The 24943-nt window shown below is 41.6% G+C and overlaps 1 protein-coding gene and 1 pseudogene across 1 annotated transcript in view; one reads left to right on the top strand and one right to left on the bottom strand.

Moving 5' to 3' along the window:
- Positions 1-24943, bottom strand: part of Ptp10D (Protein tyrosine phosphatase 10D) — a 159455-nt gene that overhangs the window by 23213 nt on the left and 111299 nt on the right. The window contains exons 20-25 of the mRNA XM_080266339.1: positions 23299-23458; positions 22776-22993; positions 16157-16352; positions 4471-4651; positions 3424-3676; positions 2038-2166 (exon numbers count right to left, since the gene is read on the bottom strand). Coding sequence (XP_080122465.1) covers positions 2038-2166; positions 3424-3676; positions 4471-4651; positions 16157-16352; positions 22776-22993; positions 23299-23458 — 1137 coding nt within the window. The remainder of the gene's footprint in view (positions 1-2037; positions 2167-3423; positions 3677-4470; positions 4652-16156; positions 16353-22775; positions 22994-23298; positions 23459-24943) is intronic.
- LOC145392022 (5S ribosomal RNA) lies at positions 20575-20693 on the top strand (annotated as a pseudogene).

Genomic DNA, 24943 nt, shown 5'->3' with positions numbered 1-24943 from the left:
TGTATATTTATTACAAAAATAGATTATACGGCATATTTCATGGGGAAATAAACAGCGAAAATTAGCGAACGAGTGCACGTGAGGTGTTGTCAGGTGATAATTAGCCAATTCCAGGTGTATGGCACTCTCACTTACCTTATTTCTTTCTTGTATATATTATTTGGTATAAGAATAGGGCATAGGGCGTATTTCAATGGATGAAATCAGTGAAAAATTCCAGGGAAGATTTACTTAGCGTAGCATGGCCGGGCAGGCGAGAGGATAAGGTAACGGAGGGGGGGTAGGGAGGGGAGTCAAGAACAGGGAGAAATGGCTAAATTGTCAACAATGGATGGGAGTACAGATGAGATTAGGAGTGCTGACTAGTGTTGGACATTGGCAGTACTGATAGATGATACAAGCCCCCACTTGGAAGCCCGGGTGAATTCAAAATAACACAGAATCACAAAAGCGATGCCCCGCGGTACGATCCCTTGCTCCCAAGCGTCACGAAAGTGACGCCCCGCAGTTAAGGGGTTAAATAAACAATGCAATATGTAAAGTCAAGCTCGAGGTTTATGTACACACAGTACTTCCTTAGCCTTCTCAGCTTCTGCAATTTGCTTTGACACTCATATACTACATCCATACATCTTCCTTGCCCATCAAGTCTCCCATGTACCATTCTCAGGTGTTAGAGAGGAATGCCTTCACGTCATGGCATCAATATACGAGTAACCACTGGCAGGTGACCTCAGTGCCCGATTATACATGTGTCCCTTAACTCCCTCTTTATCTCCCAAAAGGAGGATGGTGAACTGCAGGAGAAGGGCAACATTAGCCTGCAGTCCACCAGGCTCACATCCAGATGAACCTGAGCACAGCAACAACAACAATCCTACCTGGTGCTGGAGATGGACACCTTCATGCAGTTGCACCAATGTAACAGAGCACCAGAGCTACCAGATTATGCAAATGTCCTTCCATTTCCATCCTATCCACCAAAAGGGATGGATATATAGCAGAAAAAGAGTAATTTCAGACTGCAGTTCACCAGGTTCATATTCAGATGAGCTTAAGGTAACAACAACAACAACCCTACCTGCATCCATTCTCTCCAGATGACCATCATATCTATGCAGCCTCTCTTCTCCCCAGTTATCAACTGATTTCCTTCAATGCATCCTGTACAAATTCTGTGTTTTACTCTATTCATTGTATGTATGCTATACACACATTCCTAAACAGCCCCATCAACACTGTTCTCTCTCTTCAGGTACAGATCTGGAGGGGGGTGCAGGGGGAGTATGTCCCCATATTTTTGGCAGACCAATGAGTACTTATAATAAAAGAGCAAAGTTATTTACAAGATGTGAAAAAAAAAAATCTTGCATAAATGTTATTGGTGAATAATTTCAATGAAATGAGGAATCTGGTAATGAGTCAGCACGAGTTTGAGCCTATGGTAATTCTGCTATAATCAAACCTCCCCCTGCCCTTTTCCAAAGTGCTGGATCCAGACCTGCTATTGACTTTTCATACTCATGCCATAGCCAAGTAACAATCCACCATTCCAAATCTCTATCATCATTCCCCAGTTGAATTGACAAAACCTACAGTGAAGAGATTCAAAAGGAATTCAAATTGATCAAACAGTAGAAGAGATATGGCCTAAACTGCCATCTCAGCATCTTCAATGCTGAGATGTAACAAGAGATGAACATTAAAATCTAATACTGTAGATGTTACAAAGAAGTACTATAGACAGGATGCAGAGCTATTGTACTGTCTTATTCTGTGATTAAGCTATATGAAATAACCTGCACAAGGATAAAGCTCCCTATCAGCTTAAAAATGGACAAACTATAGGTATATGTTGGTAAGGCTGAGGAAGAGTGGAGCATGGATGGTCAAGAAGATGGTCTAATATAGTGTGTGAATTTGTGAGAAAAAGCTATATGGACACTGAAGAAACAAAAGAATGTCTAAGGACACCACTGGAAGGACATGGGCATAAATATGAATAAAATCAATTAATCCAGTTTCAACAAAGAGTACCTTTTCAATACACCGAGTGAGCATTACAATGGCACGTGAGTTGCTCTCCCAACACATCCTCCAGAAATCATCACGTGTTGAGGGAAGTGGACCTTGAGTCACAATGAACTCTCTTGGAGAATTATAGCCCTGAAAAGAAAAGTACAAAATAATTAGCCACATGTTTACAAAATTCATGCAACAGAATGGCTGTTCTTCAACCACAGTATTTTTACCCAGTCCTGTCCTAGTGAACATCACATTTTAGCCATTTTAGTTACACTAAGGAATACCTGTGCTGTGTAGGAAATTTTAATTATTCTTTATTATGAACTGGCTTGTTACAAGGCAACTCACAGTGTTTAACCCGCCCCATCCTGACCACTTTTCCACCACTGACTCCCCCCAATCCCGACCATTTTTGGAAATTTTTTTTTTTGGCTCAAACCTCCGCTTTTGGTGAGAAACATCGAAAAATCATAGAGAAATCGCTCACCTGAGTTTAAAATACTCAATACAGGTAGGAGTACCTCCTCACCTTACTGTGTTTTCTGTCAGGCTGGCTCCAAAGAAAACGAGTTCTATGGGAGTGTAACCATTCCACACCACTCATAAACAGTATTTATTTATTTATTTGGTACGAATTTATATGTAGTACGAGAGAATATTGGTTTTCACACGGTAATATAGGCAATATAAGCATTGTTTCACTCATGAAACACATCAACATACCTGACCTTTTTTGGTGACATTACCTGATCATCATTTCTGGCTGTTTCTTCCTCTAATGCTATGTGAAGTTTGTCCTCTACATTGTCATCGATTGGGGAATCACTCTGGCCCTGAATTTCGTACTGTGGCATGACATGGCTTTACTGGCCAGGTCACTGGTAACAGGTGAATTGCTGAGACAATGGTGCACAGGGGGGGGGGGGGAGTCATGCTGGGTAAGGCATTGTCCCTGCCTGGCATTCTGTAGAGGAAGGTGTCCAGTGTATACAAACTAAAAATCACTCGCGAAAATTGAAAATTGTGCAAATTAGGGACCTTGCAATTGATTTGCATTTATGTACGTCAATGGGATTGGCAGTGACAAAACGTGTGGACGTTAATTCACGTCGATGGGACGCCGCAGGTTAACACACTGTCCAGGAGGAAGTCATTTTTATTTCATCCTTGCAATCTTTTAATGATTTTGTTTAGCTTTATATTGTAACTGGCTTTTTAAAATTGATGGTTTAGATATAGCCTTAATAAACCCCTTTAATATGAAAGGACTTTCAAAAGTTTAAAAAAACTGCCCAGTACCAGCAAGTACAATACAGTATATGCTAAAATGGATGTAACCCAAATTCAAGTGGTTAATGACATGCAGTATTGTATCATGGGATAAAACGCACAACTCACCGGCACAAAGTTTGCATTAATATAATCCGTCCCTTCCTCATCATCGGTTGGCTGAAGCTTAACCCTAGAGTGGTCGTAAGGGAGGATGTTAGTGAAGCGGTTCTTGGGTCTGTTTACGGGAAGGTCGGCAGCAGCACGTGGAAGGTCATGCCCAACATGTTTCAGTGCTTCATATTCCTCTGAGAAGTGATATTCTGAGTCTGCTGCCATGAATCTGTAGTGAGCTGCAAAGTCCTTCAGTTTCACAGGCCGGCTGAAATAAAATGATACGTACATATTATATTCGGTCTACTTTAGCTTGGCCTAAAATATTTTATTTCACATCTCTATCTTGAGGGCTGAACTGCAGCAAGATGACAACTACTTGCAGTACCTGTATATGATGCTAATCATAAAGAAGTGCAGTGGAAGGCATGTAGAACTGCAGCACTGTTTAATTTTGACAATGAGCAATGAAAAACACACTGCAAAATAATGAAAATCTCTGCAAAATTAAAGTGAATAAACTATTATTTGTAATACAGAGTTAACAGCAGTTTCAGGGGATAAATCTTTTTTCAACGTACCTTCTAAGTTCAGTCACAGGGCATACATTAAAATAGAGTTTTGCTGGTGGCTTCATGTTAGGCCAAAAAAAAAAAAAAAAAAAAAAGGGGGAAACAATTTCCCTTACCCTAATCTGTGAAAATATTTCTCCCAAGATATGACAGTGATGTGAAATTAAATGGAGAGACAGAGAGAGAAATAAGGAACTTCAGGAACATTAAATGTTAATGTGGATATATTGGAAAGTGAAGAGGGAGTATTCTGGGAAGGTTTGGCCTCATCAAGCAAATGGTGAGTGAGAGACTAAATAGGAGTAGAAGGAGAGAGAGGTAGAGACCAATGATGAGGTGGAAAGACAGAATGGAGAGGCATGTGAATAAGAGTGGTGTGAGATGGTGATGACTGCCTGATGATAGAGGACAGGATGACAAGGAGGCAATTTGCTGGCGGCCACCCCCTCCAGAGTTGACACGTCTGGCTATAAGTAGACAGATACAATACCTGGTCTCAATGAGGGAGTCAGGTAAAGAGTGCATGTCACTATCTTTCCTGCTTGCATCCATGGCACTGTTGGGGAACAGACAGACACGTCGCCGCCGCATGATGACCACCACCACCACCACCAGCAGCAACAGTAACACTGGTACAGCTACCGCAAGAGCCACATTATTGCTCTCTGATTCTGTGCAAAAACAGTATCACTACATTACACACAATGGTTATGGTACTTTGTTTTTACCTCACAAAACTGAGCCAATAACTTAACTTAAACATTAAGTTCTGCTTGAATGAAATTCAATAAAAAAGAAATCTTTATCCAACATCATTTCATTTTTGGTTCTACATTTCTTTTTCCATATAACAAGGACCACATGGGTTCACCTGATAGCACTCCTCAACCTTGCTCTGTTCTGCATTAGCACTCTAGTTGTTGTTGTTGTTCTTCAACCCCAGTCCGTCTGATCAAGCAGACCCGTTGACCGCATGTAAGCAACTGCCCCTATGGGGTTTTCCCATAAGTTCCCTACACCATTGATAATGAGTCTGCGTCACTGTGGCATGAGCTGTGCAGTGCTCTATTATATGTGTAATACTGTGTGGTTTGTGGTAGGTGGGGGAGCTCACCATCCACTCACTCGATGTAGTGCTGCTCTCGGGTGTCTGTCCTTTCCTCTCCTCCATCCTTCTTTCATTCCATCCTCTTCTGTCTTTCTTTCCTTCATTCTTTCCTCGTCCTTCTGCCTACGGGTGACTTTACACTCTCTCTTCTGTCTTTCTTTCCTTCATTCTTTCCTCTTCCTTCTGCCTGTAAGTGACTCTACACTGAGTGACAAGCCAAATGGTTTCCTGTACAACAGGAAACCATTTACTACGCTGGGTGGTAACCATATAACCAAATTTTGGCGCCTGGTGGTGTAGTGGGTAATTACGGAGCTCCAGTCGGATTGAGCCGGTGAAGGTTTATATCCATGGGGTGGTTGGGGTTTATTGCTCACGTACTGCCACTCAGGGATGAGTGAGGCTGGTCACTCTCATCTTAAATGTCAGGACCAACTTGCCTAGCCCCGGGCTCCTACGCTCCTCATGGGGCAATGTAGGATTGGATAATGATGATGATGATGATACTGTGTAGTCCTAATCTACAGAATAAGCTGGGAAATTTTCATCTGTGATTCCACCCAACCTAAATATAAGCTGGTAGCTGAGGAGGGCTGGGTGATGTCCTGCCGCTAAGCCTAACATGGTGAACTTGATCATCTTTACTGAAGGACAACTTTGATGGGTGGATGTCAGAATCGGGGCCAGTAGTATGGTGCTGTGATTGAGGCACTGTATTGCCCTGCACATTAAGTAAGTATGGAGATGTTTCTTCATTGCTAGATTCAGAACATCTGGAGGTGGGATACTGTTGTAGAAGGCCTGATAATATTTGTGTCATTACTGTTTCATGTACCTAAGTGTATTGTGTATCTCTTGACAGGGGTGTTGTGTACTGGAAGAGGTTGCTGAATAGAATTACATGCCCTTCATATCAAGGTAGTCTCAGACAGGGAAGACTTTAGTTTCAGGGTGTAAGTGAGTTGTAGGAGTGGTTTTGGTGCAGCTAGTGGTGTAGAGTGTAGGGTGTTAATCTGTATGTTTTGCAAAATCATGCAGTATTAGATAGGATGGGAACCTACACCAGGGAGGCACAGAATATCAACGATCTAATGTACTGTTTGTAGAGTAAGGAGAATGTTTCATTTTGCTGCCCAAAGTCTGATCCTATGGTTGCACTGTAAGTCTGGGGGGTGCACCATCTCTTGATGTCTTGTACATGGTCCTTGAAGGTGAGTCTGGTGTCATATGTCACTCCAAGATCTTGGTGGAGGCATGTGTGACACACATACATTGTTAAGTGTGATGTGGGGGAAGTACCTATGTTCATGTTTACTGCTGGGGATAGATGTGGTTGGATCTGGCTAGGGCAATCCTCAACCTGTTGTCCTTGACCCAAGTCTGCAGTGTTTTAAAGCAGTTCTGTTGCAGTGTGCAGGCTATGTCTGCAATAAGGTCTGTGGGTGTTATAATGTCATGTGCATATGAGGCAATAGTTGTGAGTGACTGCAGTGTTGGAATATCATGCATGTATAGGTTGAAAAGTGTGGGTGAGAAAAGTGCCCATTGGAACTCCATTAGTGAAATTTTGTGCTTGTGATGACTTGTCCTGGAATGTAACATAGGCTTGTCTACCAGATAAATAGTTAGCAAGCCAGTATTTGGTGTTGTTCTCAATATTTGTGATGTACACCTTGGTGATTATGGTAGTTTGCATCAGGAGATGGCACCAAAAGCTTTACTACTAACTATTGTTGTAAGAAGTGTACACTGAATTGATGCCATTCGATGCTCACTGTGTGAGATTAATCAATAAAGTGCTTGTAGAGTGCAGTGTTCTGAATCCATGTTGTGAAGGAGCAAGGGGGACATGGGGCATGACTTGTTTGAGAATGAGGCATTCAGTTACTGTATTTTGGATCGTGTGCTAAGTAGTGGTATGGGTGTGTGCACAGAAGGGAGTGTTGGGTCTCTGTTCAGTTTAAGTACACTGATGAATGTTCCATGTTTCCAAATACTGGGAATATCACAGTGTGCGTATTAGTAGTTGCTAATGTTTGGCAAGGCCTGGATGCCTTGTGCTTCTAAATGTTTCAGGTGTGGGTTGCTGATGCCATGCAGCCCTTCAGGCACGCGGCGATTACAAGGGTATTGTAATCGATTACGATTACGATTACTTTGCAAACTTCAGATTATGGTTACAATTATGGTTACAGTAAAAGTAAGAGTAATTGATTACGATTATGATTACATAAGAAGTAATCATGATTACAATCATGATTACATGTACTGTTATGCACCATATAATTATGAGCATGTTTCTTCTATACTTGCCATTGATTAAGTAAATAGCTGAAGTTAGTTTTTAAAAGCAAAAACATTGTCCAGCAATATAAAACCAGTATTTTCTACGGATGTATAGCGTACATGCAAATCATTTTTATAAGAATTGCCTGCATAAGGAAGAACACAGGGTTAAGCTCTGCAGCACCTATGGTGACTGTTACTCTGGATAAAAATATACTGTACAGTGCTATGTCCAGTAGCCAATTTGCAATACAAATGTGTTTTAATAATTCAAACACCAAGACTTTTCTTCACGTTGTCCATGACCCTTTCATTCTATTAACTTTTCTACCAACTCAGATCTTCCCAGGTGATATTATTCTAGCTTAGGTAGGATATTATATGGAGGCTTCTAAGTGATAACCTACAATTCCCTTTTGTTTTCACATTACTTATGGACTTTTATGGTGTATATTTGACTGTTTGACACTGAACTAAAGTATTTTATTCTTGACAAGTATTTGTGGAAGAATAACTTATCTGGGGCCTTGTAATCGGAAAAGTAACCACGATTACGATTACAATATGAGAGTAATCAATTACAATTGCGATTACTTTGAAAAAAATGCCTGAGTAATTGATTACGATTATGATTACACAAAAGTCTGTAACTGATTACAATTACAGATTACGATTACCCCATATCTGAGCCCTGTGCTTGTAGAGTTTTTTGTTTGTTTGTAAGTTTGTGTTTTTAAATAATGTTAAGTGTTTGTTCTGGAGTGAGGAGGGTTGCACCATGATCGAATGGAAAGGACTGTCTATGTTGAGAGGGTTGTTTTTCAGATCTGATGCATGTTGATTTTAAGTGACTGATGTTTGTGTAGTGGTTTATGAATATATTTTCTTGTTCTGTGTAGGAAGGGATGTGTTAGTGCTGGAGATACTGGTGGTGTGGGTCTAGGAGGTGCAGGTTTGTGACTTAGTGATGCTGTTAAGTGTTTTGTAGAGCCGAGAGGAGTCTGTGGAGTGACTAGTGTTATTACAAAGGCCTTCCAGCTGTCCAATTTCTTTGAACTACTTTAACTGTTAATCTCACTGTTTAGTTCTTGGAGCCTTGTGGTGGTGTCTTGTTTGTGTGGAAGAGGTGAGCTGTGTTTAAGTCTGTTGCATCATCTTATAAGGCGGGCAATCTCCAGTGCAAAGTCTGGATTGTACTGTAATGTCTTCTGTTGCTTCATGGCTGTGGTGTTTGTCGGTGTTTGTCTGCATTGAGTATGATGTTGCTGACCTTCGTAATGTGTCTCTTAATGTTAGTGATGGGTGCATTATTATGCTGAAGTTTTGTTCTGTTTCTTCAGTGAATTTTGTCCAGTCTGCTTTCTTGTAGTTTGTGTATGTGACGTGTGACTGCTCAGGTTTGGAGTGTGTTTTTATAGCAAATAATGATGGGGAGATTATCTGTAGGACGTTTGGATTCTGTTTGCCAGGTGGTGTTCAATGAAAGCATTGGTGAATGGAATGTGATGTCTGGGGAGGAGAAGGTGCAGTTTGTCCGGTGTGGGATGATGGTGTATCGTGAGGTGTCACTGAGAACATACAGGTCGTTAAATTGTCAAGCAATATTGAGGCCTCTCTAGTAATATCTATAGATCCAAAACCAGCACACACTACTCTATCTCATGTCTTCTACAGTCTACCTCCTCACTGATGGCCCTCCAGTTACAAAAGTCTCTCCTAAGTTGCACAAAATTGTCTGGATATAGCAAGAATAAAACAAAATAGACAACAGCACCACCACCACCACCACTGCTGGTGCCACACTACCGCTTCTGGACCTGGTGAGGGACAATAACGCTTCATGATACACCTACTCTTTAGTACTTCAGACCTTCAGCTTACCTGGCTAATTTGTTAACTAAATTTCTCATGTCTACAGAAACCATGTACCATAAGTAGGCCTCTTCAACCCATTAAAGTATTGCTAATGTGTTAATCACCTCTCTAGCCTGACTGCCACTTTCCCACTAAAAATTATACTTTATACGATCCAAACTTGTCAACTAATATACGTACTGAAGATGTACCGTGCCATACAAAGGGAAAACAGACATAACACTGTGATATTAAAGAGGCTTAAAGCAACATCTCCAGCAGTGGCAGCTACTGTCACAACAACTAATACTACAGTTACTATTACTACTAGACCACTACTACTGCTATCATCCTTTACCACAATTACTACTCACTACCAATACTACAACGATTGCTATTACTACCACTACTACTACTATCATAACTATAGTACCATCACCACCAATACTACTGTTGCTACCATCATTACCACTACTAAAATTACCACCAATACTACTACTGCTAGCATCATTACCACTACTAAAACTACCACCAGTACTACTGCTGCTACTATCATTATCACTACCAAAACAATCACCACTATGCCTGCCATCACTACATTCTGTTATGATTTAGACCAAGGACTGTGCTAGCATATGTAGGTCTATTCACCACATGCACTTCATAGGTCATAATCCTGAACCACTTCCCATCCTACATCCCTAACCTCAAGCTTCCCACAGAAGATCTCATCTCAGGCTTTCCTTGGTCTTCCACACCATCAATACCACTGTCATGACTATCACTACCATAACTACCATCATTACTATTACCATATCTACCATCACTTCCACTGCCATAACTACCACCACACCCACTATCACAGCTACCTTTACCATCAGTACTGGCACAACTACCACAGCTACTACTACTATTACTATGACTTTTAATTTATTACTTTTTTTTTCCCCATTAGCATTACAGTATTAATGAAGACATTAAACTATTGGAGTCGCTGGTCCAGGCGATGCTCGACCACAGTAGCTTTGTAATCCATACTAACCAGGGAGACAGGCCTGAGGGCTGACGATCTTGTGCCCCTGAGGCATAGGAGTGCAGACCTCATGAGGGAGAATGACAGTTGACATTTCATCTAGGCCATACCAGAACTCTAAGGTTGATGCTTCTTCTTAGAAAGAATTTCTGCCAGTCTCAAACAGAACATCCATGCCTCTGGACCCATCCCACCTGATGTTGTGAACACAAGGGGAGTGAATCAACTGTGGTCCATATGTTGGAGCCTTTCTTGATAGTTGCTGTTTTTTCTTCTCCATTCCTCTTGTGTGCTGCCTCAAGAGACAGTTCACGGTGACATGCTGCCACAGGATCAAATAACCTAATGTCAAAGAAAGCCTACTGCCCACGTGTCCAGAAACCTCGAGCACTGACATCCACTCTTGCATCATTTGATGTGTTTGCTGTTCTGTGGATGAAGTGCTCACCATCTAGAGGGAGCGGAGCTAGTTCCATGGTGACACCATGGCATATTTCCTGTGGCATTTTCGCAGTGAGGTTACGTACTTCATCTTGTCAAATCCACACAAAGCATCCCTTCTTGCAAATCATGGTTTGCATTAAAGACAGTGCCACGGGCACAGTGCTGTGGTAAGTTCTCTATTGGCCATCCATATCTCAAGGCTATAGCATCAATAAATTATTGTTTGTTGAAGTGGAAGCCTTTGGCCTTGACAGGTAGACTTGTCAGGCAATTTGATGCCCTAACCTGCTGTGCCATTTCAACTCTTCTGCACTGGTCTGATGTAAGATGTTCGGTTATGTGCTGCAGCTGGTCCTTTTGTCATGCTTCTTGCTCTTTGCTTATATGCGTCTTTATATCTTTCTGCTGTTGTTGGTCGATTTCACTCATCTCAACCTGGGCACAAATCTTCTGTGACAAGGATTTGGTGAGCCTTAGTGAATTTCTGTGTTCACAGCCTGCCATGGCTGCTGGATTTATAATGCCAAGGTCTCCCATCCTGGGTGGCAGTGCTAAAGGATCCCTCTCTTCTGGTGTGGGGATGTGACCATTGGTCAGTGATGGGAGGAATTATTTCCTGACAGCATCATCCAGTGGTCGTAGCAGCAATTCATTAAAGGAGATGGTCTATTTGTGCTTTACACCATAAATAAATGTGGTGTATGCTGCATGGGGTACTGTTTTTGCATGACTGGATGCTAAATGTATTTCTACCCATGTCTTTACCTTATCACTCACATATGTCTTTGAATTCCTTAGTTCCAATTGCTGTACCTAGATGCCTCTGACCTTCTATAGTCACCACCACCTTCGTGTCTCTAAGGGTTTCTTGTGCATCTTGATAGTACTGTATGAAGGTTTCACGATCATGACGGACTTACATGCATTAGGGTAATAACTTTTTCAAGGCCATGAGATGTTACAAGGTCCCACCACTTCCTCACATCTTCCACCTCGCCAGCCCCTGTGAGATTATCTGCATAGGCTACTTGTTTTACATTAGTGGCCTCATATTTGATCTGCTGTTGCAGCACTGTCATGGCCAGGGCGTACATAGCCATGGCAACAGGGTCCCCCTGGATAGTTCCTTCTGTGGACTGGATTCTGACATTATGAGTAACTGTCTTACCCACAATGTAGAGGTCTTCTGGCTCTTTGTAGGTAATTTCCACATACTAGGCAAATGCTGGGCATTTAACCTTCATGTTGTGCAGCACTGAACTACAACTGCCACAACTATGAGGAGCTACCCAAAAGTTCCAGTAATTTGAATATTGTAGGAAAATGAGTTATCTTACCTCCTAGTTCTCACTGTCGCCTTCAAAGTAGTTCCCTTGGGCACGTATACAATGGTCCCAACATTTTTTTTACAAGTCCATGCATCCCTGGAAAGTTTCAGGCATGATGGTCTTGAGCACCTCCAGCGATTCTGTCTGGATCTCCTCAATCAAGCCATAATTTCAGCTTGGGAAACAGGAAAAAGTCGCAGGAGGCAAGGTCAGGTGAATAGGGTGGGTGGGGAATGACTACCGTGTTAGTGGAAGCCAGGAACTGCCAGACAACAACTGATATGTGGGTGGGGGCATTGTCATGATGCAGGACCCAGTCTTTGTTCTTCCATTGTTCTGGACGTTTGCAGCGGATGTTCTCCCTCAGACACTGCAAAACTTCACAGTAAAACTTTCCGCTGACAGACTGACCAGGTGGGATGAATTCCTTGTCAACAATCCCTTGGATATCGAAGAAAACGATCAACATCGACTTGACACTGCTGCGAACTTGACTTCCTTTTATTGGCCTCGGTGAATTGGGAGACTTCCATTGCAATGAATGCTGCTTTGCCTCCGGCTCATAACCATAAACCCATGATTCATCACCAGTTATGACCTTGGAGATGAAGGTGGCATCATCTCTGACCTGATTCTTGAGTTCCCTGCAAGCTGCAACGCGATGTGCCTTCTGCTCCTCACTCAGCAGTCTTCGCACAAATTTTGCAGTGATGCGTCTCATGCCCAACCCGTCTGACAATATGTGTTGCACGCTCCTGTATGACAGTCCAACGACATCAAAAACATAATGGATAGTTCACCTACGATGTGCAAGGATAGCCTGACAAATATTTCCGACATTCTCTGGTGTTGTTGGCTTTGACGGTCTTCCAAAACGGTCACTGTCTTCGACGGATGTTCATCCTTCCTTGAACTGCTTGTACCAGAAAAATGTTCTGTTTTGGGACATGGCATTGTCACCAAAGGCTTGATGGAGCAACTGGTGAGTTTCTGCAGCAGTCTTGTTGATCTTGCAACAGAACTTGATGCAGGTTCTTTGTTCTGTGAGGTCCACCACTGCAAAACCGCCAAACCACCTACACACCATGTTACAATAGTAAGCATAGCTCAACAACACGTCCGCTCACAGACATGGCCGGGGCCACACTGATGCACAAGGGGTGCTGCTGACTCCTCCTAGTGGCAAAAGGCAAAACTGCAAACAGTTGGCTCCCTCTGTTCAAATTACTGGAACCTTTGGGTAGCACCTCGTACTATAACTATAACTACCATCACTCTCAGTATCTGGCCATGTATACAGTAACAACACTGCACACATATTAATGGGTCATGGTTCAGTTGGCTGTACAAGAGGAAGGTGCACATGCATCAAATGCATGAGCTGAGGACTATTGTATTTGTTTCATTAAACAATACTTTATTATACAGTAGGAGACAATCCAACAATACCACCATCAAAGTGCAAATGGCCAAGATGACATTCAAACTACTGTTATCACCTCAAATGCTAGGACCAAAATATCATATTGGCATTACCATTTTCAGTTACTGTAGTCTTGGCTGCACAACGAACTTCTGGCAGTTTGGAAACAAGCATATGTGTTCCCTATACTAAAGCCAAAAAAAAATCCATACCACCCTCTTCCTATCACCCCACATCCCTTCTCACCACTGTACAAAAATTAATGGAAAACTAAACCTCAACAGAGTACAACCACACACTTCCCCCTCCCCCAACCAACACTGCTTCAGACAAAACCATTTTACCAGCAAAATCCTAACTAACCCATCCAAGTACTGTATATACTGGCTGCAACCATTAACCTCACCCAGCATGAACAGCATTACTCACAGTAGAGACATAAACAAGGATTTTGATAAATTCCTCTTACAGATTCTCTCCCCTCAAATAATCCAGACATATATATGCACAACAATGATACAAACAGGTTCACAAACATCCCAGCATATAGATCAGGCAGAGTAACACACAAACTACTCTCCAAAAAGAAGAAGAAGAAAAAAATAAATAATGGTATCTGTCAAGGAACAATACAATCACTCACACTCTTCAATCTACAGTATACACGGATGACTTGCCACAACCAGAACTATCTCTCAGCATAGCAATACCTACAATATATACACTCTTATGCCAATGGCTTTACTGGATAGCACCCTCAAAATAGTACTGTATTGGAGAACATACATTAAGTTACTTCACTCAACAAGCAAAATGGTTATCACAAAACATCTCACCAAAGAAAACATCCGTCACATCATTAACATCAGAAAGATGGGAGCCCAACAAAATCCTTTCTTTTAACCCAAGTGACTACAGGATTCTCTTAAAGAATATCCGTAACATACAGGGAACAACCTATGATAAACACATGACATTCATTTCCTATTTACAAACCACTGTACAGTAGTTAATGCTTTCCTGTAGTCAAACCAATATAACCAAAAAGCTCTGCTGTCCGGTTATACAAACATCCCCCTATCCTCCAAAAAGAGGATGGTGATCTGCAGGAGAATGGCAAATTCAGTCTGCAATACACCAGGTACACATCCAGATGGGCCTAGTACCACAACATAAAAAACTAAAGCCACAGGAAACAATGTTCTGATGAGTGGTAACAAATACAGCTTTCATCATTCTCTATCAACAATTCTTTCACATAATTATGAATTATACCTCCACAGCTTGGTTCCCAACAGTTAAGAGCATCAGTGTGCTTGGATCTCACCCATGTGATTCATCATACCACAATCCAACATCCACCTAACAGACACAAGAAAATCACTCCAGTCTCTTACTCTTCTTAGCAATACCAAAACCTAACACAAAATCTCAACCATACACTAATGGCTTAGCAATCTCTCTTAAAAAGGCAAAGAAACCCCATTCTGGACAGCATTCTACCATACATTTACCAAGACAAACTTGACCTCTCAAGATGAGCATAAGTAACTTTGACAGGACTTCATTCAGGCCAGCACCCTTCCTTAAACCAATACAGTAAAGGCACAAAATAAATGCCCAACCCAACATGCTAATGATGTCAATACTACATGGACACCACTTAACATCTAGTACTTAAGTGTTTGCTCAGCAAAGATGCATCAATAACAACCTCACTGAAAGATCTCTGTGAGTGCTCCCTGGCAATGACCAGTTTCTTGGAAGTAGTAGAGTTTCCTTAAAGGGAACCTGGCACAACAAAGTAAGTAAAGGGAGTAAGCAGATAAGTAAAGAAGTGTCAAAATAATAACTATAAAATAAGTGTTACCTGCATTACTACATATGCACCACTGGAAATCCAGTTAAATTATGTCTACCATACTGCATACTACAGTACACACCATCATTCATCCATCTGCCAATCCTTTATTTCCCCATCAGGTACACAAGAACCACGGGCTAGACTATTTAGCCCCGACACTTAAGGTGAAGGTGACCTGTTGTTCATCTCTGAGCAGCAATGCCTGAGTAATTTATCCCACCCACCATTCTGACTCAAGATCTGTAAAGGCTACAACTGGAGCATCTTAACCTACTAAACCACCAAGCATTCAGCTATTCACACAGATCCAGGAAACAATGGTATCTTCGTCATCATCATTATCGTCATCATCCAAACCTAGTTCTCACCTAAGAATGATGTCCAAAAAGATCACTAAAACAAAAAACAAAATACAAAAATGAGATATATATAAATGGCATGTCCAGTGAAATGGGCCAGACACCCAATGACACAGCATTCAAGCCCCTAGAATCCTGGCTCCACCTCTTAAGTCTAAAGGTATGAAGATGTGAGCTGCTGCTACTTACCTCTTGTCTCTTTGGCCAAGTAGACCTGTTGACCACAGGTAAGCAACCACCTCTGTGAGGCTGTCCTACAGGTATGTTACTGTACAGACACCACATAGTGAACTGGCACCCCCTTTGTCATATACAGTATCTCACCAGGGTTGGACTAGTGTCCTTCTCCACAGCAAGGTGCAGGGAAAAACAAGGAGGTCTGGCTCCTGGGTGGACACTACAGCTGCTTTGCTCCACCCAGGGTACACAGCACCACTACATGTAGGTTTCTCATCAGTACCTCAAAGTAAAACTTACCAGTAGTGATAACATCACTGAAATAAGTATCAGCAAACTTGTTCCTGGCTGTGTAAGCACGAATCTTGACTCTGTAAGTTGTTCCCGGCCTCAGTGGTCCATTGCAGTACCCTATCTTAAATTCACAGTTCTTTTCACTACCGATGACATAGTCTTCTAAGGAAGTTGTGTTGAAGGGGTAGTATGGTTCAGTTACCTGTGGAACATTAAGGAGCTTGATCAGAAATGTTATTACTGTATATCAAATAAAAGCACTAACTAGCTATGTTGAAGCAGAGTGCTACAAAATACTGATCCTATGCCAGGCAAAGATTTGGTCCCACACAACAAGCTTACGCAGATGAGAAATTACGATAAAGAGCATCTTCAGTTAGACACTCAAAAAGAAAAAAATATATGCTGTTGAAGATGGTAGACAAAGCCACTTTGTATGCTAGTAGTGAATCATGACTGTCTTTCGTTTCTGCTGTTATCTTTAGCAAGCAAACAGTAGCATTCACCTTGGTGCCTCTTTTGTTGCTCTTTCCTCACATTTCTGATGAGTTAGATGTTTATTGGTTTTCTTGCTCTTCACTCTGACTTCCTGTCTGCTCACTTTTTTTTTCCCCCCCATCTTTACGTAAGCAGACTTCTTCACATCATCTCAGTGCCAGTGTTAAGTTATTTCTGTCTCTCATAGAAAAGATGTTTGCCACAGGTCCAAATGCATTTACGGTCAACTGATATACCAAGAACTCTGTTTACTTTCCCCTCTCCTAAACAACAAGACCTTCCTCAAGAGTTGTAAATAACCTATGGAGTTTTGGGGATCATTATTATGATCACACATTTTGTCCAGCTCAAACCTGGTGTACAGACCCACAACTCAGGTGTCCCCCATCCCATCTCACTTCTACCACACTAATTCTAGATCTTGTTTGTCAGTGATATCACCTGGACTTTTTACATAATATCTACTCACTGTCCTTCTCCTACAGAGTGACAGATATTTTACTCCAGGGCTTGCAACCTTCCTCTAATTTTCTTTATAACTCCTGTTGGAAGGCTGTTGCTGAGTTTACTCAATTCAGAAATTTCTCTCCAATCTGACCTCAGTTATTACAGGACTATTTGACTCTACAGTTCATTGTCTGCAAGCTTAAAATGGGATCTGTCTTTACTCATCACACTGCTCTCAAGGTTTATTTCTTCTACAAATGCAAGTTTCCATCCCAAATTGAACTGTCAACCTGCAATGAGAAATCTTTAACCTGCACTCTTCTCCACCGATATCTTCCCACTAGTGGTCCATGCAGAATGCTGATTTGCTTACATCAGATCCCTTTCCAGTTTTTGTTGCCTCAGGGATTGTTGATGTTACATAAGGCTCTTTTCCTTAAAGCCCCTACAGCTATGGTCTTGGAGCTACATTTTATGACCAGATTCAAATCTCTTAGTGTGTCAATGGTCTCTCCATTGTTAACATTTTCTCACCGATTATTCGGGAAGAATGAGTTGGACTCTTTAGGACCTCTTGTCAACAGCAGGTCATCATTCTTTATGTACACTTAAGGTACTTCACAATTAATATACTCAATATGCACTAAGGCATTTCACAATCATGTCACTCATTGATCTTACTGAAGAGTTTCTTGAATGTGTGAAGGAGTTTTGTTATATGGAGGATGTGTTATGTGCTGACGGTAGTGGTTGGAGGAAGTTCAGGGAGCTGTTGCCTATCCTGACACTGAGAAGGTTCTCTCTCCATGCTAAGGGATCCTTGTATGTGGCATGTGTTAGGAGTGTAATGCTGTATGGTAATGAGGCCTGGGCAGTAAGGAAGAGGATATTTGTAGGCTCAAGCATATAGAAAGGACAATGATTAGATGGATGTGTAGTATGTCCTTGAATTCAAGGCCTGGGGGGGGGGGGGCTTGGATTGTAATTGACGACTGATGGGAAAGATGGAACTGGAATGTACTGCTGCTATGATGAGGAGGCAAAGACTGAGATGGTCTATGCGTACTGGGAAGATGGAGGATGACAACGGGTGTGGAAGGAGTGCAAAATATCAGTTGCGAGAGGTAGACCGAAAAAGACCTGGGACGAAGTCATGAGTGTGACTTCAGGGATAAGAGATTGAACAGGGAGGCAGCCATAGACTGGTCAGGATGGAGAGCCGTCATTAAGTGACCAAGGCCGATGCATGCCAGCATGTTGGAGCCTTTATAAATGATAAGATACAAAGGCACTTCACAATTATGTTTATCTAGTCTAAAGACAGTTATACTTTATGGGTATAAGCAGATTCTCAAAGGCATTTTTCTACTGCTCTGAACTGGCAGACCTCAATTTTTGCTCCCAAGGTGCAAGATATTAGGAAGGCAGCATCTTTAATGTTCTTTCTGGATAGTTACTCCACAAAGGGTTTGGTTACTCAAGATCACTGGACTCCACCAACACATTTTCAAAGTTTTATCTGCCGCCAAATACCTCTGTCTCCACTTGTGTACCAGCAGGGTCTGTCCATTACTGGTTTCATATCACCCATTTGCCAAGGAAATGGGTTTGTTATCTCATCTCAGGAAGTTACATCACACAAAATTTTGCTTGGTTTGTTTTACTGTATTACTAGCAGCTGTTTTTTCTTTGAACAACCCATCTGCCATGCTCAGCCCAAGTCAGGCTAACTACCTCTATATGAATTGCATTTAATAAAAAGATATTTTCTATCAGTTCTCCTTTATAAGAGTAATTTTCAGCAGTACAGTCAATCCTCGCAAATCACAGCAATTTGGGTTTGGACCACTGCCGTGATTTATGAATTCCGTGATTTATGAATAATAACTCTTATGTGAAAAATTATTTTGGGTCTGGACTTTGGCCAACTCGCCCCCACAGCACCCTACCCACACCTACCTAGGCACCATCAAACAAAATCATACAAATTTAGGAATATTCAGTGCATGTATTAAGGGATCTCACCTTAATCCTATGACAAAATTGCTTAAGTGAATGGAGTGGGGTGGTGTTGGGAAGAACTTAGAACCTCTCAGCACTTGTTCTTCCCAAACTCTTTCACCAGCTTTGAAAACTTCTCTCCCCTCTCAACACGACGAATGAGCTCCAAACGTTGACTGTACAACAACTATGGCAGCTTCTTGATGCCATATTGCTTATTGGGGGGTCGGGAGGGGCCATGGCAGGTAGGAGGCGGAGGGAAGTTGCACAAGAAAGGCAGGTAACTCTCGTACTCCACGGCGACGGTCTGTAGTGTGCGAACTGGCGGGACAAGAACAACAACAACATGGCGGCATTAGTATGCACATATGCCACCAGGGACAGGCGGTGATTGGTTGCTGGGTCGCGATTTTCAGTTTGAATGCCACGGTTTACGATTCTCCTTGGAAAAGGCCCACTTGGGTGCCTAGGTCCGCGATTTTCGTGACTTAACAGTGATTTAAGGTTGCCGGCAGTCTGACAGCCACCTAGCCGTGATTTACAAATCCGTGATTTAAGAACACGCGATTTACGAGGATTGAGTGTAGTTGTCCTTTGAACTACAGTAGTTTATTTGCTTTCTCTGTAATATTCTGTAATAAAGCATTTTTTGGAGCCCATGAGTTCTCTGGTTCTCCTGCCTCAAATTGATATTATTAAGGTGTGATTCTTTCCCTTATCAGGTTTCTTCAACTTCTAAGATTTTCCCTTAACCCCTTAACCACGGGGTTGTTGGGAGTGTGCCGTGCGTGTCCTGCAGGGATATTCGCGCTCCAACTGACTTTTTAAAAATATTTGCCAAAAATCAGTTATTAGTCCTAGAATATTATAATTATATAAGCGTACGGCACATACCTTCAGATTTCTCCTGGGATGTTTGTTGAGCCTTCGTCTTCTACCATAGGACTTGTGGAGACTTCTGAAGTTGGGTAACGAAGTCTCCACTTTACACTTCCTGATACCCCGTAATATGGCTACCACTGCCTGATATTATAACTACAAACACTATTCTATGAATTTCAAGTAGTTTGGAATCCATATTCCAAAAAAAAAAAAACACTGTGAAAGCAATGTAAATTATGAGCGCATACGAGCTTTCCTCCCGTGCTGGTTCCCCGATGGTATTCTGAGGCAGAGCTGTCATTTATTATTTATAAACACACTCACACTTTATATTCCTAGTGCTTTATTACACTTGCTTATATCTACAATATTTATCTATAAGTTTCTTTCAGTACTAGTAGTTTATTTTCACTCCAGGCATTCACTTTCTCGTTCTGTAAACTAGCGTAGAGAGTGAAGCTGTCACTTTCACTTTCATTACTCCCAGTATTTATACAAGCTAGAGCGAAACTTTAACTTTCATTACTCCTAGTATTTATACTTGTATTCTTATATTACTACTTTTTTACATTTCTATTTACATTCTCTATTTTATTTACATTATTTATACCACGTTGAGTACACCGCTTCCTGTTTGATCAGCGAGGTTAAGCAACGTTGGGTCTGGTTAGTACTTGGATGGGTGACCGTCTGGGAACACCAGATGCTGTTAGCATAATGTTCTCCCTACGTGTCAAGTGAGATTGGTGGAGGATTAGTGCCCCTCCCTGTAAAACAATTAACACTAAGCCGTTGGCCACCCCGTCTGGGATACATGGCGTCTGGCAATGAATGAATGAATGAAAACATTTCTATTTTATTTACACTATGTTATGCACTGTCACTTGCAGTAACTTATAAAACTATTTTCCACTGTTCAGTTATATTTACATTCATTCCTTTCACTTGTTGTTTACACATTATTTACACATTATTTACATTTCCACTTGCACTGTTTTAGAGTCACCAGAAAGATCGGAGTCACTGTCAATAATTATCATTGATATAACAGCCAGTTCATGTTCCACAGCAGTCACTTAGCCCTTTACCCCTTCCCACACGAGGTCTAGTAGGGGTAAAGGTCACAGGGCCCTTTGCATGGGGCTAAAAAGCGGCGGAATTGGACAGGTGCGAATCCGATGTGGTTTCACTTTGAAAGACGACATTAAACTGAATACTGTGGCCCAGGGGCAGTGAAGGGTTGACAATGACAGCGTGGTGACAGCTGCTAATATATACACTATGAAATGATTGGCAGGAAATCTAGACAATACATAATAAGTTAAGTAGTTCCAGGTGAATGTAAATATCACTTAAGCTTCTCCCTTCCTTTCTTATATATATTTTTATTATGAGAACAGGTCATATGGCATATTTCAAGGGGAAATAGACAGGGAAAATTAGCGAACAAGTGCACGTGAGGTGTTGCCAGGTGATATTTAGCCCATTCCAGATGTATGGCAGTATCAATTACCTTTGCTCTTTCTTTTATATATTATTTTGTATAAGAATAGGGCAAAGGGAACATTTCAATGGATAAAATGAATGGAAAAATCCATCCAGGATTTGTGTAACGCAGTGCAGCTGGTCAGGCGGGAGGAGAGGGTAATGGAGAGGGGATAAGGAGAGGAGTCAAGGACAGGAGAAAAATGGCTAAATTGTCAACAATGGATGGGAGTACAGGTGACATTAGCAGAACTGAGTATAGCTGGACACTGGTAGTACTGATAGATGATACAAGCCACCACTTGAAAGCCAGGGTGAATTCAAAATAACACAGAATCACAAAAGTGACGCCCCGCGGTATGATCCCTTGCTCCCGAGCATCATGAAAGTGACGTCCCGTGGTTAAGGGGTTAAGAAGAAGCCTCCTATCTTCTAGTGTGGTCTTCAAGGAAGTTTTCATCGTGAGTGTTAAGGCTGTGTGAACTCCTCCCATAGGCAGTATTCATAGCATGTAGCCAAGAAACTGACAGGTTTTAGTGTAAAACCCTGTTTACTGATAAGGAATGTATAGTACCACTCTACTGCCCTCCCTGACTGAAGGTTTTTCTTCCCACCTTCACACATTCTTTACCACCCTGCATGCTTTTTTGAACTAGGCATGACTGACAGTAACGTATACAAAAGACAGTCTTGACCTGCAACAGGCACAAGGAGTGGACTTCATCATACCACTACTGGCAAGAGAGGGTCTTCCTGTTTCAGTGACCCAACCAAAACGAGTCTCTAATGAGGTTTTTCTTAGTTTATCGACCCAACTCTCCATACTTGAAATACAATGACTTACTCAAAATCCCAATATTTCTGATTTCAAAACACTTTTATGATGAATCAAAGGCAACCTGAAGTAAAGAAAAGATGCCAATTCATCAACAGCTTAATACTGAAACCGTCTTAACTCCTTGATTCTTGGTGATATCTATTTTCAACTTATTCTTCCCAGTGTTAGACATTGCCATTCTACTAAAGATGAGAAGGGGTTGATTAAATAAAGGTTCTATCTAACTTCTCTAGTTTGAAAGCTCTTTCCTACAATGATTAAAATTATGTAGTGACAGCAAAAACAAAAATGATACAGCATCCCCCTGGTTGTTGTTGTTCTGGCTCAAGGCTTGTTTGGATATGTACCTGGAGGACTACAGGGAACTGGCTACTTCAGCTTGGTGCTCCCAGAAATTTTTTGTTAAGGTTGTGGCTGTCAGGTTTATGAGTTGTTCTGTTTGAAGGAGTTAAACAGTGAATTACTGTACAGTACCTGGTATGGTGGCCAGACTGAGTATCCTTGCACATCCCTCCACGCAGGCATCTCCACTCCTCGGGAGAATTTGGACTCATCTTCTGCCACGATGATGCTGTATCCAATCACTGGCCCATTTTCATCCGAGAAGTAGTTCTTTCGAAACCGGATTGTGATTGTGGTGGATGTGCGAGAGACTTCCGTTGGGAATACTTGGGGGCTTGGCCTTGGGGGCTCTAAAAATACAGAAATAAATAACTTACTGTAATACACTATGAGAAACAATGAGTTGTGTCCCTCTCATGTTCATGTGGTCCTTGTTTGACAGTATGCCAGGTTTGTTTCTTGGTGAAAGTGATCTGTACTTTTTACCTGTGCACAACCTGTTATTGTTTGTCAAGCTTTGTCTTGTATTTTCTGAAGCTTTTCCATGTCTGGTCATTAAGGGTAAGCCAAATTTCAGCACAGACAATTCACTCTCAAACCCTTGGTCCCTTTGTTACAAAAACATGCCATAAAACAACCAACTTTTAATACATACCTCCAATAGGCATTTTCACCTCCAAAGACCTTATCTGTCCTGACCCAACCTGGTTTCTCCCTTCAATTTCAAAGTAATATGTCTGGCCAGGAGACAGATTGGTAATAAGTCCCTCTACATCATTAGGACCAAAACGTCTTTCATATGTAGTAGCTGAGCCCTGTAATGAAAAGAAAAGTATGTCTTAGAACATTTAAGTACTCCTACAATAACTACTCACCAACTAACCTAACCTTACAGAAAGGCTCCCAGTTGAATTATACCTTTGTGGCCTCAGGTCATCCTTGGTTGGAATCTTGCACTGCTGGTACTTAAATAATGAACCGCATGCAACATTATCATTCATCCATCCATCCATCATCCAATCCTACATTGTCCCATGAGAAGCATAGGAGCCCAGGGCTAGGCAGTTGGTCCCAACATTTAAGATGAGAGTGACCAGCCTCACTCATCCATGAGTGGTATTACATGAGCAGTCAACCCAACCACCCCTTGGATATAAACCTTCACCGGCGTAATCCGATTGGAGCGCAATAATTACCCACTAAAACCACCAGGTGCCAAAATCTGGTTATATGGTTACCACCCAGTGTAGTAAATGCTTTCCTGGTGTACAGGAAACCATTTGGCTTGTCACTCAGTGTAGAGTCACCCACAGGCAGAAGGAAGAGGAAAGAATGAACGAAAGAAAGACAGAAGAGGGAGTGTAAAGTCACCCGTAGGCATCAGGACAAGGAAAGAATGAAGGAAAGAAAGACAGAAGAGAATGGAAGGAAAGAAGGATGGAGAGGAAAAGGCAGACACCCGAGAGCAGCACTACATCGAGTGAGTGGATGGTGAGCGCCCCCACCTACCACAAAACATTATCATTACAGCACAAATTATCAGTATATTCCAAACTGAATAAAGCTACTGTTATAATTATGGCAGTACTATTATTATTAAATCATATCTTCACAAAGTTATACATGAATAATATTCAATATACCTGGTTCTGTACTGAACCACTTAAAGTATACAATGTGTGCAGACAAAAATACTGTTCGTAATAAGTGAATCATGCTTCTAGCTGTTGAGTGACAGCCTAAAGAGTTACAAACAATTCTGATTTCAACACAACTTTACAATAAAACTGGAGCTGCTGTAAGTGAGGAATATATTATAATTTATCAGCAATTATAAAGTGAAAGAACTTTAATTGAAACAATTTACCAGTAATTTTGTCTTGTTTATATAGGCTCCCACATGCTTGTATGCACTGGCCTTGGTCACCTAATGGCAGCTCTCCATGCTGCTTCATCTTTAGCAGTCTCTCTGTTCAGTACCTTATTCCTGAGGTCACACTCTATGGCCTCATCCAGGTCTTTTTTGGTCTGCCATTCACAATTCTCATCCTCCACACCCAGCTGTCATCTTCCATCATGAACAAACCATCTCAATTTACCTACTCTCATCACAATACTCATACTGTACATTCAGGTCCCATCCTTCCTCTCAACTCTTCATTTGCGGTCCTAACCCCCTCTGGTCTGTCATTCAAGGATGCAGTACACATCCATCTAATCATTATCATCTCTTTACATATGAGCCTACAACCACAGTATCCTCTTTCTTTACAGCCGAAGTCTCACTACCCTACAGCATT

Source organism: Coenobita brevimanus, chromosome 20 (genome assembly GCF_032717465.1).
Source record: "Coenobita brevimanus isolate Jiangsu-jjx chromosome 20, ASM3271746v2, whole genome shotgun sequence".
Lineage (NCBI taxonomy): Eukaryota > Metazoa > Arthropoda > Malacostraca > Decapoda > Coenobitidae > Coenobita > Coenobita brevimanus.
The sequence above is the reverse complement of the archived record's forward strand: the minus strand, read 5'-3'. Positions and strand labels throughout refer to the sequence as shown.